Here is an 18265-nt window from a genome sequence, read left to right on the forward strand (position 1 = left end):
GGGGTTTGCCTTGAGCGTGTGAAACGTCTTGAAACGGGTGGGCCAGGTTCCGGTGATATGGCCTCGACACCCACCAATCCGCATCAGTATTGAAACAAGGCGTAGTATATATACCACCAGTCGCATCCTCGCCACACCCTGCCAAGGCCACACTGTACTATTACCACGGAGTCCCATACCACTGCGCCCAGGCCACACTCACAGTCAGGACCAGGCACATGCCCATGCTCCCCCTCGACGCCCCGCTGAAGCTGTCCCCGCCATCGCCATCATCGTCGCCGTCGCCGTCGCCATTCACACTCCCGTCGTGCTCAATCGTGACGTCGTCCACCAGGCCCTGGGGCGTGCAGGCGGTCCCCTCGGCCAGGTCCATGGCGGGGCTCCACCGGCCGCTGGCGCACCGCTGCCAGCTGTCGGGCATGCAGTTCCACTGGCCCTCGGGGGAGCACTCGGAGCCCTCGGCCTGGGCCCGGCGGTGGTGGTGGAGGGGGGCCATGGTGACGCCGGTTGCTGCTGGAGGTGGTGGTGGTGGTTGGGGGTGCAGTTGGCGGGCCGAGGAGGCGAGGCATAGTATTGAGAGGAGGGAATGCGTGGTGGCCCTCATGATGAAAAGAAATGCGGAGAGTGGTGTTGATGAGTCGATGACCCCGGGGGACCGCCGATAACTCCGTGTCAAGGTGGATTCCCGGGCCGGAGCCGAAAATGTGGAGAACCGGGTTGCCGGTCTCTTGAGGCACGGCGAGTACTGTGTATCCCGCTCCAGCGCGGTTGACGGAACTCTGGAGTTACACAATTGCGTTCAGGGGGAATAGATCGGTATGGTTTGGGGGGTTTTTTTTTTCGCTCACAGAGCTCCGTAAATTCTGATCCCAGTGTGAGCCCTCGTGTCTTTCTAACCCCCCTCAAGGCGGTGAATTGCTGCCCAGCGGTGGGGGTGCCTCGACGTGCGTCAGTCCGATTGGGGAATCGTCATGTCAGGCACAAGTGAGCCGGGCCTGACTCGATGCAATTATGGGCTGTTGCAGATGCCATTTTCTGTCCGAGTTGGATCGGGAAATGCTAGTCCTAGTTGGCTCTGTCTACATGGCAAGGGTACCCAATGGAAGTACCTAGGTAATGACTGAATGAATAGCCGTCCAATGTGTCCAATGTAACTAACCGGTGTCAAGTGCTTGTCCACGAACGCACATATCTGTGCCTCAATAATTCTCTAGATAGTATCTAAAGGAGTGAAAGAACTAAAATTCTGTGGGTTTGCTTCTTTTTTTTCCTTCTCAGTTTCTTCCCATCATCTACCAGCACCAACATAAACTCCAAGCACCTCGGCATGTATCATCCAGAGACGTCTCTCCGAAGCACTAAAATAAATAAATAAACCCAAAAAAAAAAAAAAAAAAAAAAAAAAAGGATGAAAAGGATGACAAACGGATCAAATAATCAGATCTCCTCCACCCCCTCCTTAGCCCCCGTCGCCGTCGCCACCACCTTGGTCCGCTTTGCCCGCAGCCTCCGCCTCTGCACGCTCCTCCTAGCAAGCAGCACGGCGGCACCCACGAGCGCAGCCACGACCATGCTAATGATGACGACGGACGCGATGAGGGCCGTATTGCTAGATTGGCCGCGCTGGTTCGTGAGCGCCGCCGCGGTCACGTTCGTGGGGCTGCTGCCGTCGTGGATGACACCGCCGGCGCGGACGAGGCGCATGACGCTGCTGTCCATGAGTAGGTAGCGTCTTTGTATCCTAGCCGAGATCCAACGTTGGGGGGGTAAGTGGGCTGCTCTTTTTCAGTTGGGACTGTGGGATTGTCTCACCTTCTTCAATGGTTGTATGCCGAATGCTGTCTGGTTTTCTTTCTAGTTGAGTTGCCCAGATACGTCGTCTAGCATGGGACGGCGCTGATGGGAGCTCAATATGTAGAAACCCCGTGGTTTCAGGAACCATATTTCCTCACCTTTGAAAAGCATTCGTTTGTCTGATTCTTTATTCAGAATCTGTATGCGACTACTCGTAGATCCTGACATGGTTGTGCTGTTTCAAACCCGTATTCTCGCTTCGTATCATGTGTCAGGGCTGCACTCTCAGCAGCATCGTCGCCACACACAAAGACTAGTGTCCAGCTCGTTCAAGAAATTCATTCAAATTCATTCGTGGCTATCCCAGAAAGATCCATCTATTCTATCCTCCGTAGTTGCACAGTCAATGCTCGCAATGTTTCATGGCTCTTTGTTCCTCTTGACTCATTCTCCCATACTTCATATTACCTACCCATTAGCACCTCACGCATCCCAGCGCTTGGTTGCGTCTTGAAAAAAGTCCCCGACCAGGAAAAAAAATGACTTGTCGACTCCGTGCTGCGCGCCTAAGAATGCAAAATAGTACAAGTGTACATGTTTCCTCCCGCAGCCCATTGGTGCAATCTCCGTTTGAGTTGTAATGCCTCTTTTTCTTTTGTCCTTCTCTACTTTTTCTCTCTCTCCATGGTGCCATTCTGACATATCGCGTGACGGCGCCGCAGGCTGCGCCCTACGGTCAGCGACGGTATCGGTGGGGCTCAGTGCCGTTCCAGGACGGGTACGTCGTGTGCCACTGGCCGTCGTCGTGTGCTGCTGTGGGTGAAGCAGCTTGATAGGTGGAGGTTGAAAAGGCCGATGTTTTGAGGATCGAGGTTGAAAAGGTTGAGATTGAATAGAAGGCTGTTGAAAAGGTTGAGATGGAAAAGGTCGACGTTGAGAAGGTTGAAGGGCCTGGGGTAAAGGTAGAGTTGCCTGGGGAGGTCTCAGTCGGCAAGGCCTCCGTGGTGGTCGGCGTCGAGATGATAGGGGTGGTCGTGCTGAATGTGCTTCCAGCAGATGTGCTTCCAGCAGATGTGATTGTCGGCTTCGGTGGTGGAGGCGGAGGGAAACCAGTCGACTCTGGTGGTGGAGGCGGGGGGAGATCAGTCGACTTTGGTGGTGGAGGCGGAGGGAGACCAGTCGGCGTCACAAAGACCGTCTTGGTAACCTCGCCATCCATGTCGATGATGTTGACAATGGTGGTGGGCACCGGTACCGGCACCGGCTTGGTGACCGTCTCAGCCTCCTCAGATACAGTGATGCTCAATGTAACGGGGTCCTTTGTCTTGACGAGCGTGTGGACGACCGTCACGATGCCATCACCATCATCGTCATGAGGCCCATCGCCCCCATTGCCTCCATTGCCTCCACCATTCCCATCACCTCCATCACCATGTCCCGGCTGCCCGTCGCCGTCCTCACCTGGCTCGAGCGGGATCACGGAATACTTGGGCTTTTCTGCGTCATCGGTGGTATCGGCACGAGCTCTCAGGTCTGCTTGTGGAAGGGCGGCGGCGGCAGAGAGATAGACTGGCAGCGCCAGGAGCAGAGAGAATGATCCGCGCATGCTGGGGAAATTCTTGCTCTAGATGCGGGATACTGGTTGAGGATACGGATACAAAGTAGTCCGTAGGAGGTGGATGACGATGCCCTTGAGAGATGCTCGGATGCCCAGATGCTCAGAAGCTTCCCAATCGACGAGTTGACGCGAGAGTTGCTTTTGAGAGAGTTTCAAGGGCCAATCAAGTATACAGGGAAGAGGGGAGAGGATAAGAATCTGGGGAGTACAGGTTCATATCCAACATTCCAATGGTTTCCATGGCGGCGCGGCCCCGAAAAGCGATGGCTGGGTGTCGGAGACATTGGCGGTGGTTGAAGCTGTCTTGGAGAGGCCAGCGGTGAACTGCGATTCGTCGCTTTCACCATAAATTATGTGGCTGGGCGGCCTGGGTGGGTCCACTCAGGATCCTCACCAGCCACCCCGAATGTCGAGCATACGACGTAAGGTAAGGAAGCAGCCGCCCACCCCCTGATCCTGGCACACTTTGGAAGGAGCGTATGAATACTACTACTATTACGGAGTACCTGCTGCAGCCTCTCGTTGGTTAGCCAAGTTTCATGATTAAGTTTCGAGACGCTGCGTTTCTATGGCCCTTGAGCCAAAACAACGTTCCGTCCGGCACTCCGTGCTCGTACATCTGCCGAGGCATGGGCTGGCTGCATACGGGGGCGTTATGGCCGTGGCTGATCGACGCCTCAGTCCCAGGCCTGGAAGCGCCACAATGGAGGGGTACCGACTCGATACCCCGCCAGGAATGAGCTGCATCCGCGGACAGACTGCACCTTTCCAGTGACCGTTAGCGCCCCCAGTGTTCAGCAGCCTAGCAGGCCTTCATGTCTTGGTTTCACCCAGAAGCCCGGGCTCCCACTCGGCCGACAGGGCAAGTCCCGCTTCTCCATTGACATTGTTCATGCGAATTAACCAGATCGCAGGTGTCATAGCATCTGCGGATACCGGAGCTACAAATAATTTAGTGACGCAATCGTGTTCCTGAATACTCAGTAGCGCCCAAGGAAGTGTGTTATTACATGGTAAAGTTGGTAACTTCAGGAAGGTCAGGTACGCCCGGCACCGCCGCCTGTGTGCTATGTAGGTACTTAGTATCCGTAGTGGATGACGTTAGGTGTTAGTGTGGCCTTCGCCACGTAACCGCGCTCAGCCCAGCCCATCTTTGCGCGAGGAAACTGTTGACATTCAGAGCTGAACGTCTTCCCATCCTGCATATTTGTATCCATCCCAGTCAGCCTGGCCATCAACTCTCATTTTATCTCGACGCAATCCATCGAAGCGCCGAAGGAACTAAGCTCTACAGACTCTCACACTACCACCCCATTGACTTTTGACAGTCGCCCACCATGTCATACCAAGGATACGGCCAGCCGCCCTACGGCCGTGAGTGGCCCTCGGCAACAATTTCCTTCACGTTCTAACCCGCTGCAGAGCCTTCTCCCCAAGGATATGGGCAACCCCAGCATCCTCCTCCCCACGGCCAATATCCCCCTCAACAAGGACAGTATCCGGGCCAGCAACAAGGGCACTACCCCCCGGGCCAATACCCTCCCCCTCAGCAGGGCGGATACTACCAGCAGCCGCCGGGGCCGCCGCCCCCTCAGGGCCATTATCCCCCTCCCCAGGGCCAGTACCCCCCTCAGCAAGGCGGCTACTATCCTCAGCAAGGCGCCCAACAGGCCCCCTACGGTCAGCCCCCTCCCCAACCGGGGCAGTACGGCGCCCCGCCGCCGGGTCAGTACGGGACCCCTCCGCCGCCGCCCCAGCAGTACGGACACCATTCCCCAGCTCCCCCTCCTGGTCAATACGGCGCTCCTCCGCAGGGCTATGCCGCGCCGTACGGAAGCCCAGCCCCGCCCGCCCAGCCGACGCCGCCTTCTTTCGGCTATGGCCCCCCCCAAATCATCCAGTGGGATGGGACCCCCGACGCGCAGGCGCTTCGTGCTGCCATGAAGGGACTCGGAACTGACGAGAAGGCCTTGATTCATATCTTGTCAAACAAGGACCCTTTGCAAATCGAGTACATCCGAACGGCCTTCCATCGCAACTTCAAGCGCAATCTCATTGAGGATCTCAAGAAGGAGACCAGTGGATGGTTTGAGAAGGGCCTCGTCCAGCTGGCCCGGGGTCCTCTACAGGCCGATGTGGCCAATCTATATGAGTCGCTGAGCGGGCCCGGGACAAAGGAGGTTGTTCTCAACGACATCTTGCTCGGGAGGTCGAATGCCGATATGAAGGCCATCAAAGGGGCCTTCCAGCAGACATTCAACAGGAGTCTTGAGACCATGGTCAAGAGCGACCTGAGCATGAAGACGGAGAGGCACTTCATGCTTGTCCTAGCCGCAAACCGTGCCGAGGATTCAGTACCTGTCGACCAGCGCCAGGTTGATGACGACGTGATGCAGCTCTACAAGGCCACCGAGGGCAAGATGGGGACCGACGAGATCCTGGTCTGCCAGATCCTGACCTCGAGAAACAATGACCAGATCCGGGCCATTGCACATGCTTACAAGCAAAAGTTTAGGCGCGACTTGGAAGATGTTATCAAGAGTGTACGTGTTCCAACGACTTGCTTAGCTTTTGCTCCGTGTGCTGACATCTCTGACACAGGAATTCTCTGGCCACATGGAAGATGCTCTTCTTTTCCAGTTGCGTGAGGGAGTTGACAAGTACATGCACGCCGCAAACCTACTCGAGGAATCCATGGCTGGCATGGGAACAAAAGATCACCTGCTCGTGGCCAGGACGGTTCGATTCCACTGGGATAAAAACTATCTGGCCAATGTCAAAGCCGCCTACCAGCAGCGCTACCGCAGGAGCCTCGGCAGCCGAATCAGCGGGGAGACATCTGGGGACTACAAGCGCCTCATGCTGGCGTGCATTGGGGAGTGATGTTTAGGGCATTGGTGTATGTTGGTATATCTTAAAAGGCGTTGTAATTGTAATTGAAGTGTGTCATCAACGCGCTTATTTTCCCTTTTTTTATAAGGAAAAAAAAAAGAATTATACCTCCTATGGCTCAACAATGCACGTATCGCACGCGATGCACTGTTGGTCAAGCGCCAGAATCTCGCTTGTCGTTGAAGTCCTACCCGGTGGCCCTAATATTTATCAGCAGCAGGATAGCCTTGTATCGCCGCTTTCAGTCTTGGTAATAGTACCAGTGTAGAGGTAGTTTGTCGTACTGTTTTGAAATGGCTTGTTCGTCTTCATTGGGAGACTTGGTTGCCTGGAAGACCGACACTGATAAATGCCAAGGCGATAGAGGGGGGAAAGCAGCGGAATACTGGTTAAAATAAGACGCCGAAGCTGATAGCAGCAAGTAGCTAGAACTACTGTCAATTTTGGATAAAGATAGCAAATGAGGCTTCACTATCGGTTGGCCAGGTAGAGGGCGCAATAAAAACCACCTAGGTATTGTCCATGAATCTGTTCCTCCAATATGCTGATTGCACTTTGTACTGCGACGGTGATGACCTGTCCAAGACGTCGCATCGTAATGTGGAGCCTTTTTAACGTCTCTCGGTTCTCAGTAGGACTCGTGGCATGTGGGGTATGTTCCAGTAAACGGCCGACTATTGATTTCATACTATTCCTACCCGTTGACTGAAGGTTACTATGCGCAATGTTAATTCATAACAGGTGAAAGAACAACGTGATATGGCCGTGTCAATACACGAGGTTAGTCCTTAAATTCCAAATAAGGTATATGAGGGTAGCTCTGGCATTGTACTCCGTACGAGGTACGGATAGGGTGGTTCAATTGGCCGAGTCGTAATTTTCCGAGTTTAAATTATCCTCTACGCATGTAGCCTAAACTCATGCGAATACTACTTATAATAAGCTCTTGTCAGAACCTTAAACGCAAAGACAATTGTACGGATATTATCGGGATAAATTGCGCCCAAGTTAGTATTCATATAAAAACAGTCTGTTTAGTATTCTTATAATGGAACGTGAATGAAGATAAGCCATGTCTTGTCAATCACTTTATACCTCTTGAATAACATATAATGTATCCGATAATTAAGCGCTGGCTAAGAGAATGCCTTCAGGGGGTCAATATACATGATGATTGGCTATATAGTTTGAGTAAGAGATTTAAGTGGGCACTTAGTTAGGAGGCACTAGATTAATAAGACATTTATCCCCCAAAATCATAAGCAATTAAGTCCCACTTACCCTTGCACCAACAATCCACCTTTCTGACGACCGTCGACGCGCCTCTGGGCACGCGATCTGAAGGCACCGCGATTAGGGATCTCTACCTACCTAGTATTAGGAGGTCGTATTTCCGTGCTGTTGTTGAGGCGCTCCAAATATCCCACTTCCTTGCCTAAGGTCGGTGAAGGAAGGTAGGCGCAACTCATATTGGGGATATTCAGTGAGCGCGGTCGCGCCTGCCTGCATTCAACGCTTGTTGCTGTTACTCACTTGCTCCTGCATCTTGCGTCCCGTTTTCCAACCTTTCTTCTGCAGACTTTTTTTCCCGGACAAGTACCTATTTAAACCTACTACCACACTCCATACTTATGATTGTATTGCTGTCATAACAGTTGCAACTTTCTACTCTCCTCCCTATTCTTGGAGACTGGGCACGTACTCACTTTGCGTTCGTGGTCCTGAACTCCATCAACATGGCAGCAACTCCAGCTGCTGCGGGCCGCCCTCCGACCCATAGTCGCTCACCTTCTGAATACCAGAGCGCGCAGAGCCCACTTGCTTCACGACCTGCCTCACATGGCCAAGGTCCGCACCCTTCACCTGTACCGGACCAGGCTATCATTAACCCAGGTGGCATGCCTCCTCCGGGCCCAATCGCGTCAGTGCCATCCCCAGGAACTCAGTCGGGTCCTGTCCCGACACCAGGAGCTCCTGGAGGCGAGTCGAAGGACTCTCAATCTCCTGGTCAGAGTCAGCCCGGGGCCCCTCGAGACCTAAAGACTTCAGAGCACTACGAGACGATAGCGAATGCCATCCGCACTGCTAGCCCTAGCGTTGTGCGCCAGGTGATCAGGGACCACTGGGACCGATGTTTCTTGGGTTCTGAGTATCACACTGCCTTTGTGGTATGCCAATTCCCCACTCTCTAGTGTCGAGAACTCGAGAAGCGCTGCTTGTTTCTTCAGCCTCGCAATTTGACGATATTGGCACTGCGCCCGCCTCGAAATTAAACCTTCGGCCAATGAGCTAACCCTATTCTTAGTTGAATGCGATGCTTCATCAAGCATCTCCCGCCACTCTCAACCGAGCAATCCAGGATTTCGGTGCCAAGATGGTCCAGACATCCAAGTCTCAGCTCATTGAGCACTTCACTCCGGCAGACTTTGACCAGACGGTAGACATGGTGCTTTCTAAAGCAACCCCGTACTTCCTGGACAGAGCACTGGCGCAGCGCCTGGAGACTATCGACGCGCGAAGCCTGGTCAACGCCTTGGCCAGGGCAGAGCGGCTTGGGTACGATGTACAGGATATAGTCCAGGAGAAGACGGGGGATGGTGCAGAGCATGTCATTCCGTCTCTCCCTAGTTTCCCGGCTATGCCAAGCTCTCAATGTGCACCGGAACATGCATCCCAATCACCAACACAGCTTCAATGGGCTCATGGAGCTCAGGGCGGACGAGGTATTCTGGTTCCTCCCGGGGGGCATCCTCCTAGTCCAACGTGGTATAATACTGCACCTCCACCTGCAGCTCCATCTACACCTGGGCCTGGGCCGACATCTGCAGCTCCACCTCATCCACCGCCGCAGATCGAGCCACCGCCGACCAAGGGCCCGCCGGGTATTCATTACTGCCAGGATTGTTATCGACCCTGTAGTGGCAAGCTTGCGCTTCAATACGTAAGTTTCCCTTATGCTCTGGCCAGTAGCTTTTGCTAACACCTTGGCAGCACATCAGGAAACGGGCTTGCGACCCGCATTTCAACCGTGATAAACTCGAAAAGACCATCTGCATCCACTGCGGATGCACCTTTGGCTCTGCTACCGGGGCTCTCTATCATATGAAGAGTGAGGTGTGTGGGAAGTATAGCATTGAGACCAAAGCGACCATATTGAATGAGCTGCGGGCCTACTCGGCAAAGAACGCACGGCAAAAGGAATGGGAGGAGTATCAAGCTCTCAAACGCACTTGGGAGCGGCCAGCTCGGCCTCCTGCACAGTCGAAAACAACTGCTGCGGCTTTGAGTAATGGGGGGACTCCGCGAAACAACGCCACCGTCAGCGGCGACGATCCATATGCGCACCTGACCGCGGACGCTCGGCGAAAATACCAGGAGGCACAGGCGGAGGCTGAGGAAAAGTATGGCAGGCTGATGCGGGAGGCAATGTCCTTGCCGGAGCCGGAGAGAACCGATAAACTCTCCAAGCTAAAGAATAGCTACAACACGAAGCAGAGCACCACGCGCAAGAGGTTCGGCATTCGACTGCGCGAGAGACGAACCAAGGAGGATATCGAAGCGGAGCGAGTCCGACTCCTGGGACGGGCCGACGCTAACGAGGTGTGGTTGGAGCAGGAGCGTGCGGCCAGCAGGCTTCGATTGGAGAATGAGGGACGAACCCCAGTTCAAACTCCAGTCCAATCGGCAACACTGGGAACACCATCTGGACAAGGTGAATCACCACGCAAGCGGGTGCCGTTGTCTGAGATGGGAGGGCTGTCTGGGTCGGTAGGCTCGGCAGAGACAACGGACCCCACGGCATATTTGACCTCGAGCCAGCCCAGGGGCCTGGCCCAGCTGCAGTCCCAAGGCAGCGAACAACGCACGCCAGCGCAGCAGGCAGCTGGAGGAACAAATGATGATGCCATGTCCATCGATGGGGATAACGACCAAAACGAGGACCAGGAACAGAGTCAGTCTGGAAATGATGGAAGCGAAACTACGGAAGGTTCGTCGTCTTCTGACGACGACGACATTCCCGCTACTCGTTGATGAAGTGGTGCCATACAGAGACTGAAATTGGGACAATGCGGGGCCGATATTTTGGGCTTCTCGGCAAAACCAGACATGGGTATGGGAATCACGGCGTTTCTTTGTTCGTTTGCTACTGGGATACCCGGCGTGGGGCAGGCGTCTCATAAGGCCAGGCCACCTGCAAAACAGATGGGGGCGTCAGGGCGAACTATGTGAAGCATACAAGGTTTATTGGTACTATTAGGATGGGATTTAGAGCGATATAGTATTGCGCCTTGCATCTGAAGCTGAGATTCGGGAGGGGGAATTAGATGGTCGGAAAACAGCATGGAGCTTAGAACTGGGCAACAATGATTAATTATTATGGGCAGAGTCCCCAAGGGATGGTCTAAAAGTATCACTGGGTCGTTCAGACTCTCAATCACAATATACAATAGATGCAAAAGATGTGAAGCCGACAGTGATGGTGCGAACTGAGACGAAGAGATGAGTGGCGGCGAGGTTCCTGCATGGAAATCAGGCGAAGGGTCCTTGGGGAAATGAGCAAGGCAGTCAAACTCCCCAAGTTCCAAGTTATTTATCTGAAATCCGGTCGCAGCCCTTGCCTTGATAGAGGTGTGCAGGGGCATTTTGCTGAGCGGGTAGCAGGGGTATCACCCGCCTTAGCTGCATCTTGGGAGCTGGGAGGCTGCCTTTCTCGTCGAGGGCGACGAGGTTGGGCCTGGTCGCGTGCTCTGGGAGAAGTAGGTACTCTGTGCGAAGTAATACGGAGTGCGAGGTTGCGGAATGCTGCTTGTTTCACTTGGGGTAGCAGATTTGTTTCTTCGCCATGAGCGGGTGAGGATGGCATCATGGCAATGCGAGTTTGGGCCCCCACGAATAATAGAGCGATAATGAGCATGATGATGTGAGGAGGCTGAGAAGGATGGAAGCCAGTAGCTATTATTGACGTCGATTTAGACGACCTATTGGCCAGGCTGGCCAGCTGGGAGCTGTTCCTCCAGGGGCGATCAATAGCATCGAGACGTTGGCCAGAAGCCCCCAGGCGAAGCCCCTAGGCCTATTTTCAGAAGTCTCGGGCTTGGCGGGCGGCTATCGAGCCACTTGGGGCGCTGCAAACTTGCTTGCAACTGCCCCAGCAGTGGTCCAGCAGTGCAGGGTGCTGGAGAGTGCTGGAGGGTGCTGTGAGTTGCTGCGAGTCAGCGCAGGGTAGCAACACGTTGGAGGTTTGAGGCCCCGCATGGCTGTCCGGCGATGAAACGCGTGCCTGGCCAATCATGTATCCCACAGGGGCCCCAGGTCCAAACCTGCGACTAACAGGCTCCCTCGGGCTCCCCGCCTGCATCTGGTCAATTCTGGCGTGTTTCCCCCCACTGGCCTGTTAGTGGGCCGATCCTGCGTGGGGCCCAGGGGCTCTTCAGGGTTCGTTGGGAGATCAAGGATCTTTGATCTGCTCCCACTTCGATGCGATTTTGAGGCCCTCGGCCCTCCATCCCATGGATGATGCCAGGATCACGGTGCAGGCGCCGCTGGCCTAATCACGTCTCGTCTCTGTCTGCTTGTCGTCTGACGCCTCTCTTTTTCCCTGCCCTTCCACATTTCCCCCTCCCACTCGTGCTGCGTGTTTCTTATCCTGTTTTATACCCCCATTTCCTGTCTTCTGTTTCCTTACGTCTTCGCTTCATCTGGCTGGTCCAGCACCTTTGCGCCTTGCCGCCCGTGTCGTGATAATAGTGCCACTCTGGGTGAGCCTGGAGCCTTCCTCGCACCTCTAGGCCTCGTCTGCGGCCTCCCCGGAGCGACCATGGCGACCGTAGCCACCCCAATTGTCCAGAGGGGCCATCACTGGTCCAGGACCAGTATCAACCGCGCCAGCCTCGACAAGTCTCTCCCGTCCAAGCCTCCGAGGGACCAGAGGGACTATTCCCACGCGCCTAACAGAAAACCCGATGCGTCTGCAATGGCTCCCGCGACGACATCATCGACGCCCAAGTCATCATCCTCGAGCCTGACCACAGTCCTCATCGGGCCCCAGAAGCAGCGCTTCAAGGTCAACAAGAAGCTCCTCTGCGCTGCCTCGCCCTTCTTCCGCGAACGCCTCGAAGACCCTCAGCACCGCTCCATCTCTCTCTGGCTGCCGGGCGAGCTGCCCTCCATGTTCGCCCTCTTCGTCGACTGGCTGCACACGCCGCGATACAACTTTCGCCGCCACCTCGACCACGTTGTGGCCGCTGCCGCTGCGGCCGCCGCTGACTACGGGCCCCGTGCTCTGCACGACATCCACTGGGCCCTGATCCGCCTCCATCTCTTCGCCTCCCACCTCTCCCTGTACCACCTCCAGGACTCCGCCATGGACGCCATCCAGGACCTCTACCTCAGCTGCGACTGGGACGTGCCCCCCGGCCTCCTCACCTATCTCTACACCCGCTGCGAGGCCATCCCCGCCGTCCGCCTCCGCCGCTGGGCCGTCGCCATGGTCGCCTTCTCCCTCGTCGGCTCCGCCGCGCCCTCCCCCCCCTCCTCCTCCACCTCCACCTCCTCCCCCGTCCCCGTCAAGCTCCACCCGGAGTACGACTGGGGCGTGGGCGGCGCCGAGGACGGCGCCGCCGACGACAGCTCCGCCGGCCGCTTCCGCCAGCTCATCGACGGGATCCCCGACCTCTCCGACGACTACGCCGTCCACATGGCCAAGATGGGCTCCTCGGGCCTCGACGTTCGCTTCAAGAACCCGCAGCTGCGCATCCCCGCCAACCGCCTCCGCAACGACGAGCGCGCCTTTGGCTTCCGCGAGTGCTCCTTCCACTCCCACCGCGCCACCGTCGGCGAGCGCCGCTGCCCCCACGAGCGCAAGCGCCTGCGCAGCCTGGCCGCCGCCGGGGCTGCGGGTGCCGCGAATGACGTCGACGATGCCGGCCGCGCTCACGTCCGTCGCCTGCTGGCGTCGGAACTGGCGGGGTCCCCCCCGGTAGGGGCGGCGGAGAGGGAGCTGGGCCAGCTCGACGGGGGTCTGACGTCGCCCAGCCGGCGGCCGAGTCAGCGTGAGAACAATTCGGCGCCGAGGCTGCTGTTCTCTGAGGGCACCAAGGGGGATGAGGAGATTGCGCAGGCGTTGAAGCACGTGCGTTCTGTCTCTAGCACGCTGAAATGAAGAAAGAGGGAGGGGAGGGGAGGGAGAGGTTTGGTTACTGCAAGGCGTTTAAACATATTGGGTTCTATTGCATAGTAGCTATGGGCTGGTGTTAAGACAGGCGTGTAAATAAGGGGGTGGTGTTATTGGGAACAGCAAGCATTAGCGAGCACAACAGGTCAATTCACACAATCTGATACCACGAGATATTGCAGAGTTTTGAAACGAAATCGAATCGAATGAATGCCTGGTATATATATATCATAGCTCGTAATACAGACAGACGCTAAGTCATTTGCCCTTCTATTGAGGCCGCTGGTAAGCCGGGGCGCGCGACATGTACATCATATCGTCGTGAACAGGTGAAAACTTTTTGTCCCGACCAGAGAGGAGAGGAAGCAAAAACAACAGTCAAGAAAGAGAATGGCCAAGCCCCTAATCCACGCGATCGGTTGCCCGGAGTGATAGGTGGGAGAGGAAAGAAGGCAAACATCGCAAAGAAAAAGGTTGAAAAAAAAAGAGATAGATCGAGAACAAAGATCCAGATACGGTCCTTGGGACCTCTTTAATCTGTCATTGAGATCGTAACGTCATTCATACTTCTTTTGTCGTCAATCCAAACCCAAGCTAAGTGTATGGGTGGAGCCGCCGAATTCAAAACGAAAAAGGAAACAAGAGTTGCAAGTGATCGTATGCTCGTTTGTGTAAAGGCACGCTGAGTGGGAGAGCCGTAGAATGGCCACCCCCCCGCCAGACACAACGGCGGCGCAAGGAAAAGATTGCCGTAGCGGCGTCGTAAGTGGGTATGCAATAGTAACAGATGTCTCGTCGTGCAAATCCGCTGCCGGCAAAGCATGCATGGAACCTTGAACAGCATCTGCTTGGTATCCACATATGGCCGGGCAGATGTTGTCCCATCAAGTCGTCAAGGTCGTGAGAAATAGAGTGCTGATCGCAGAGGAAATCAAGGAAGGAAAAACGTGAGTTGCTCAAAGAGGCGACTCGGAGCGGCGTCGCTCCTCGCCGCGTCGACGGATTTGTTTAAGGCGCTCATCAAGGTAGGCCAGTCGGGCCGGCAGTGGTATCCTGGGGGTGTTGTCGTCGTTGAGAGACTCCTGGACAGTCGCAAACGGCCGACGAATGGCAAAGTTGATGCCAGCGGGGACGGCGCCTCTAGCGGGATAGGAAAAGCTCGCGGGAAGGCCGTTGAAAGGGGAGCCGAGTCTAGCAGGGGCATCATCAGTGGACCACCGCGAGAACTGTGCCGGGGCGAGGGAAGGCGTGGGGTCCGATGGCTGCTGTGGCTTATTATTTTGCGGATCCATGAGGTCGTTGAAATCGGACGCTGGGGCCATCGGGCTTGTTGAAGGTTCGCTCCACATGTCGGACGGGAGGCTCGGCCTCTTGGATCTGCGGAGCTCTATGCTGGGGCGGCCGGAGCGCCGCTTCTGCGTGTTGGAACGGCTCCGGTTCAGCCTTGCTGGGGTCCTCGAGCTTCGTCGGGGACCCACAGTGTGGCTTTGGCGAGGCAGTTCGGATCCCATCCCCAATACATCGGCTAGAGAGCTGGAAGAGCTCGGCCCATAGCTCTTCGCGACAAAGGGGGAGCCAAGCCGAGGGCGAAGGTCGGGCAGGGGATCAAGGTTTACTGAAGAGGAATTGCACTCAACCAGGGAGACAGGGATGTCCTCCACTGGCTTTTGGGGCTTGGAGCTAGTGAGCTGGGCAAGTGGTCCACCCAATTGCATCGAATCGGCCGTGCTTAAGACTAGTGACATGGCCATATCGGAGCTTGAAAACACAGACGGCGAGCGAGCCGGAGTTGCGCGACGGGCCCGGCTGCGGGTGACTGACTTGCCAAAAGGCGTCGGGCTGCTCGCGAAGTACCGTTCATTCCGGGTCTTGCCTCCTGAATTAGCCTTGCACATTTCGATTAGATGCGCTCGAGTCGCGGCTTGGGTGTGTGGCCATTGCACAAATGTGCAAGGCGCTTCTTCCGCCGTAGGCGTCGAGCTGCCGCTCCGGCTCTTAACTTGCGCGGGCTGGGGCTTGGAGCCCTTCCAGCTCCTTCGGGCTTCTCGGGCCACGCGAACCACGACACCATACGGGGGAACTCCGCTGGCCCCGATCCGGACAGGTGTGACTTTGGGGTCCTGTAAGTACATCATGTACGTGGACCAGAGATGCTTATCCATGGGCTGAGTCCAGGGAGCCTTCCGGGATTTAGCGGCGCGGACGGGGGCTCTGATGACTTTGTTGGCATCCTCGGGCGTGAGAAAGGTATCAAACTGGTTGGTATGCTCGTTGAACGGGCTAGACACGCAGCTCGGGCCATCAGACGTGAATGAGAGCTGGCTAAATACAGAAGCGCTCGTCTGTGTTGAGCGAGCAGTAGAGGGCCGACTCGACTCGCCCTCCGATTCACTCAAGGAGGAGTCTATCGACCAGTCGGGGAAGCGATTTGGAGACAGCGACAGGCCCAGTCCGTCTGGGGCAGGTGTCTTAGGTGGGGAAAATGGCCGACCGCGAACGCTATGAGATATATCCATGTTATCGGGATCAGTGAAGAGCGGGATGGCGTGGCCAGCGGTATCCACCATGTCCTCATCAACCACGAAGGGCTCCTCGATGCTTGGTATAGGCATGTCGGCAGCGGCTACGGATGCTAGAAACTGCTGCGTCGGCACCATGTTGTGCTGAGGCGCGTTCCGTCTCTTGAGTCGGAATCGCTGTCGTGGGGGCGACGGCGGCTGGTCACAATCGCCCTGCTGAGAGGTTGGTTCTGGGGTTTTGGGCCCCTCGGATCTTCGAAGGGCTCGGGTCCGCATGGCGGAGAGTCGCTGCAAGGGAGGCATGCTGCTGGAGTGGCCGGACAAAAATATGGGGAGATTGTTCCAAGGGTATCTATAAGTAGCACCCGGGCAGAAGCAAAACAACAGCGGGTGGAGGCGACAAGCAGTCCAGTCCACCCGCGAGAGCTTTGATTCAGCAGCAACAACAACAATGTCTTAGGTATGTCGAACGCCCTCCACTTGACGCGACAGAATCTGGGGTCCGGATTGCGAAATGCGCAGCGACATGAGACCACGCGTCGGGTGATGCGCAATTGATCGAGATGGTCGTGAGTCACGGAATCGGGGTCAAACGAGACAGCGCCAGAAAGAGTCGTCGAACGAGACCCAAAGGCTGATATTATATAGCGATGCGATCAAGGTGACGATAAGGAAATGGCGCGATCGGTATTGGGATTATGTTGATTGCGCGCCAGCGGCGTCTTGTCAGGAAGGCGCAAACGGCGCAAGCGTCGCAAAGGGTCGAGAGGAGAGGCAAGGAAATAGCGTCGTGGTCGCAGTGGAGGCAGAGTCGATGGGCAGCAAATGGTCAAGACGGTCGAGTCGAGACGATGATGGCGACTCGTAGGTGATGGAGAGCGACTCAATCACATCATCTGACGAGGTTGCTGAGGTGAAACGGCGCACCGGCGAAACGAAAGACTGGAATGGGGAAGGTGAAGGAAATGAGAATGAGGGCGGGCGGAGACGGGGTGGTGGGTGGGCGGATGGGCGGATGGGTGGATGGATGGGAGGAGATGGCTGGCGACCCAGAGCGCCAGGAGTCCAGGACCTTTAGAGGTGGGAAGTGTGTGCAGATGAATGGCCGGGGGGGGGGGCGAAGGGGGATGGTCCCGTCACGCTGTCACGCTGGCTGGGAGGATTTTGGGAGCTCCAGCGCCGCAACAGTGAGGTGGGGAGCAGGAGGCAGGAAGCAGTGGAGGCCAACAGCACCTGTGGCGCGCCTGGTCTAGGTGGTTTCCACTGGCGCTGGACCGTTGACCAGCCCCCTGGACGGCACCCTAACAGGTGCACCACTTAATAGAGCCAGAGACTCAGGCCTTAGCCGTAAACAGCTAAGGACGGGCCCGGCAAGAGAGCGGTGGGAGAGACGGTGGACCGTGGAGCACACCGGAAGCCAGAGCCAAGGCGTTGTGATCACCTCGTCCGGCGGTCTGACTGGGTGCGCTGTTTCGCGGTGAAGAGCCCCAGCGCAAGGGTCTTGGGGACCCTCTTGTCGTGTCGAGTGACGTGACGACCGAGGATACAGGATGGCACCGGTGTTACCGAGTCTGGGCGGACTCGGTCCTCTACCGTAGAGAAGTTGCCAAGGTAGTCAGGCTCACAATATGTACCAGGCGATGGCCTAGAGGCAACACGGGAGCAGAACAGAGGCAGATGGTGCCTGGACCGTTCTAAAGCACTTCGTAAAGGGACGATCACGGGAGGCCACGGTATTATCTGTTGAGGACGACGCAGACAGGGCCTCTCGGGTTCCTGGATGTTTTCCCCCGTACCGTCCTCCCATACAGTTAAGCACCGTGCGCCGAGGCGCCGAACCGCAGGGTCCGGCAGGTTTGTTGGCAACCTGTACCGTGTACGACAGGACGAGTATCCGTCCGGGTTCTGCGACGGGGAGAGCCTGGATGTTTTGGCTAACTGGGGTTGCGACACGATGGCTTGGTTGAGACAGCACCACGAGTTGCTGGTGGGGATGTCAGACGTGAGACTCGTTGGCTATTAATGCATTCCAATAGACCTGAGCGTCGTCGCTCTTCCACGTCTCCACTGCCAGCCAACGAGGGTTCTTTACAGAGTGTTTCTGGTGATTCGGCCCAAACTGGCAAGCCTCCAAGCCTCTTGTTCGCGTGACTGAAGGCCACGGGGAAGTGTCACACTGGCACCAGGTCCAGAGACGGGTGGTTGGTTGTGCAGTTGCGATTGCAAGGGTTTTAAACAGGGTAGCAGTGAATGTGGCCCAGGTGAACG

At 56.2% G+C, this 18265-nt stretch overlaps 6 protein-coding genes across 6 annotated transcripts; 3 read left to right on the forward strand and 3 right to left on the reverse strand.

The window, feature by feature from the left end:
* Nucleotides 1–160: 160 nt before the first annotated feature.
* Nucleotides 161–496, reverse strand: ACO1O0_000613 (uncharacterized protein; the record flags this gene model as incomplete). The annotated part of the gene is made up of 1 exon (XM_083190111.1): nt 161–496. The coding sequence occupies one exon, from the start codon at nt 494–496 to the stop codon at nt 161–163; it is 336 nt and encodes a 111-aa protein (XP_083053970.1).
* Nucleotides 497–2777: 2281 nt separating this feature from the next.
* ACO1O0_000614 (uncharacterized protein) lies at nt 2778–3300 on the reverse strand (the record flags this gene model as incomplete). The annotated part of the gene is made up of 3 exons (XM_083190112.1): nt 2778–2913; nt 2946–3255; nt 3282–3300. The coding sequence occupies 3 exons, from the start codon at nt 3298–3300 to the stop codon at nt 2778–2780; spliced, it is 465 nt and encodes a 154-aa protein (XP_083053971.1).
* A 1449-nt stretch (nt 3301–4749) lies between these two features.
* Nucleotides 4750–6295, forward strand: ACO1O0_000615 (uncharacterized protein; the record flags this gene model as incomplete). The annotated part of the gene is made up of 3 exons (XM_083190113.1): nt 4750–4786; nt 4904–5955; nt 6014–6295. The coding sequence occupies 3 exons, from the start codon at nt 4750–4752 to the stop codon at nt 6293–6295; spliced, it is 1371 nt and encodes a 456-aa protein (XP_083053972.1).
* Nucleotides 6296–8143: 1848 nt separating this feature from the next.
* On the forward strand, nt 8144–10336 carry ACO1O0_000616 (uncharacterized protein; the record flags this gene model as incomplete). The annotated part of the gene is made up of 5 exons (XM_083190114.1): nt 8144–8152; nt 8251–8472; nt 8610–8860; nt 9224–9245; nt 9296–10336. The coding sequence occupies 5 exons, from the start codon at nt 8144–8146 to the stop codon at nt 10334–10336; spliced, it is 1545 nt and encodes a 514-aa protein (XP_083053973.1).
* Nucleotides 10337–12122: 1786 nt separating this feature from the next.
* Nucleotides 12123–13466, forward strand: ACO1O0_000617 (uncharacterized protein; the record flags this gene model as incomplete). The annotated part of the gene is made up of 1 exon (XM_083190115.1): nt 12123–13466. The coding sequence occupies one exon, from the start codon at nt 12123–12125 to the stop codon at nt 13464–13466; it is 1344 nt and encodes a 447-aa protein (XP_083053974.1).
* Nucleotides 13467–14434: 968 nt separating this feature from the next.
* Nucleotides 14435–16273, reverse strand: ACO1O0_000618 (uncharacterized protein; the record flags this gene model as incomplete). Its single annotated transcript, XM_083190116.1, has 1 exon — nt 14435–16273. One exon carries the CDS (start codon nt 16271–16273, stop codon nt 14435–14437), a length of 1839 nt encoding a protein of 612 aa, XP_083053975.1.
* Nucleotides 16274–18265: the final 1992 nt, after the last annotated feature.

This window comes from Amphichorda felina (genome assembly GCF_050947745.1).
Source record: "Amphichorda felina strain 45539 chromosome Unknown scaffold_1, whole genome shotgun sequence".
Taxonomy (NCBI): Eukaryota; Fungi; Ascomycota; class Sordariomycetes; order Hypocreales; family Bionectriaceae; genus Amphichorda; species Amphichorda felina.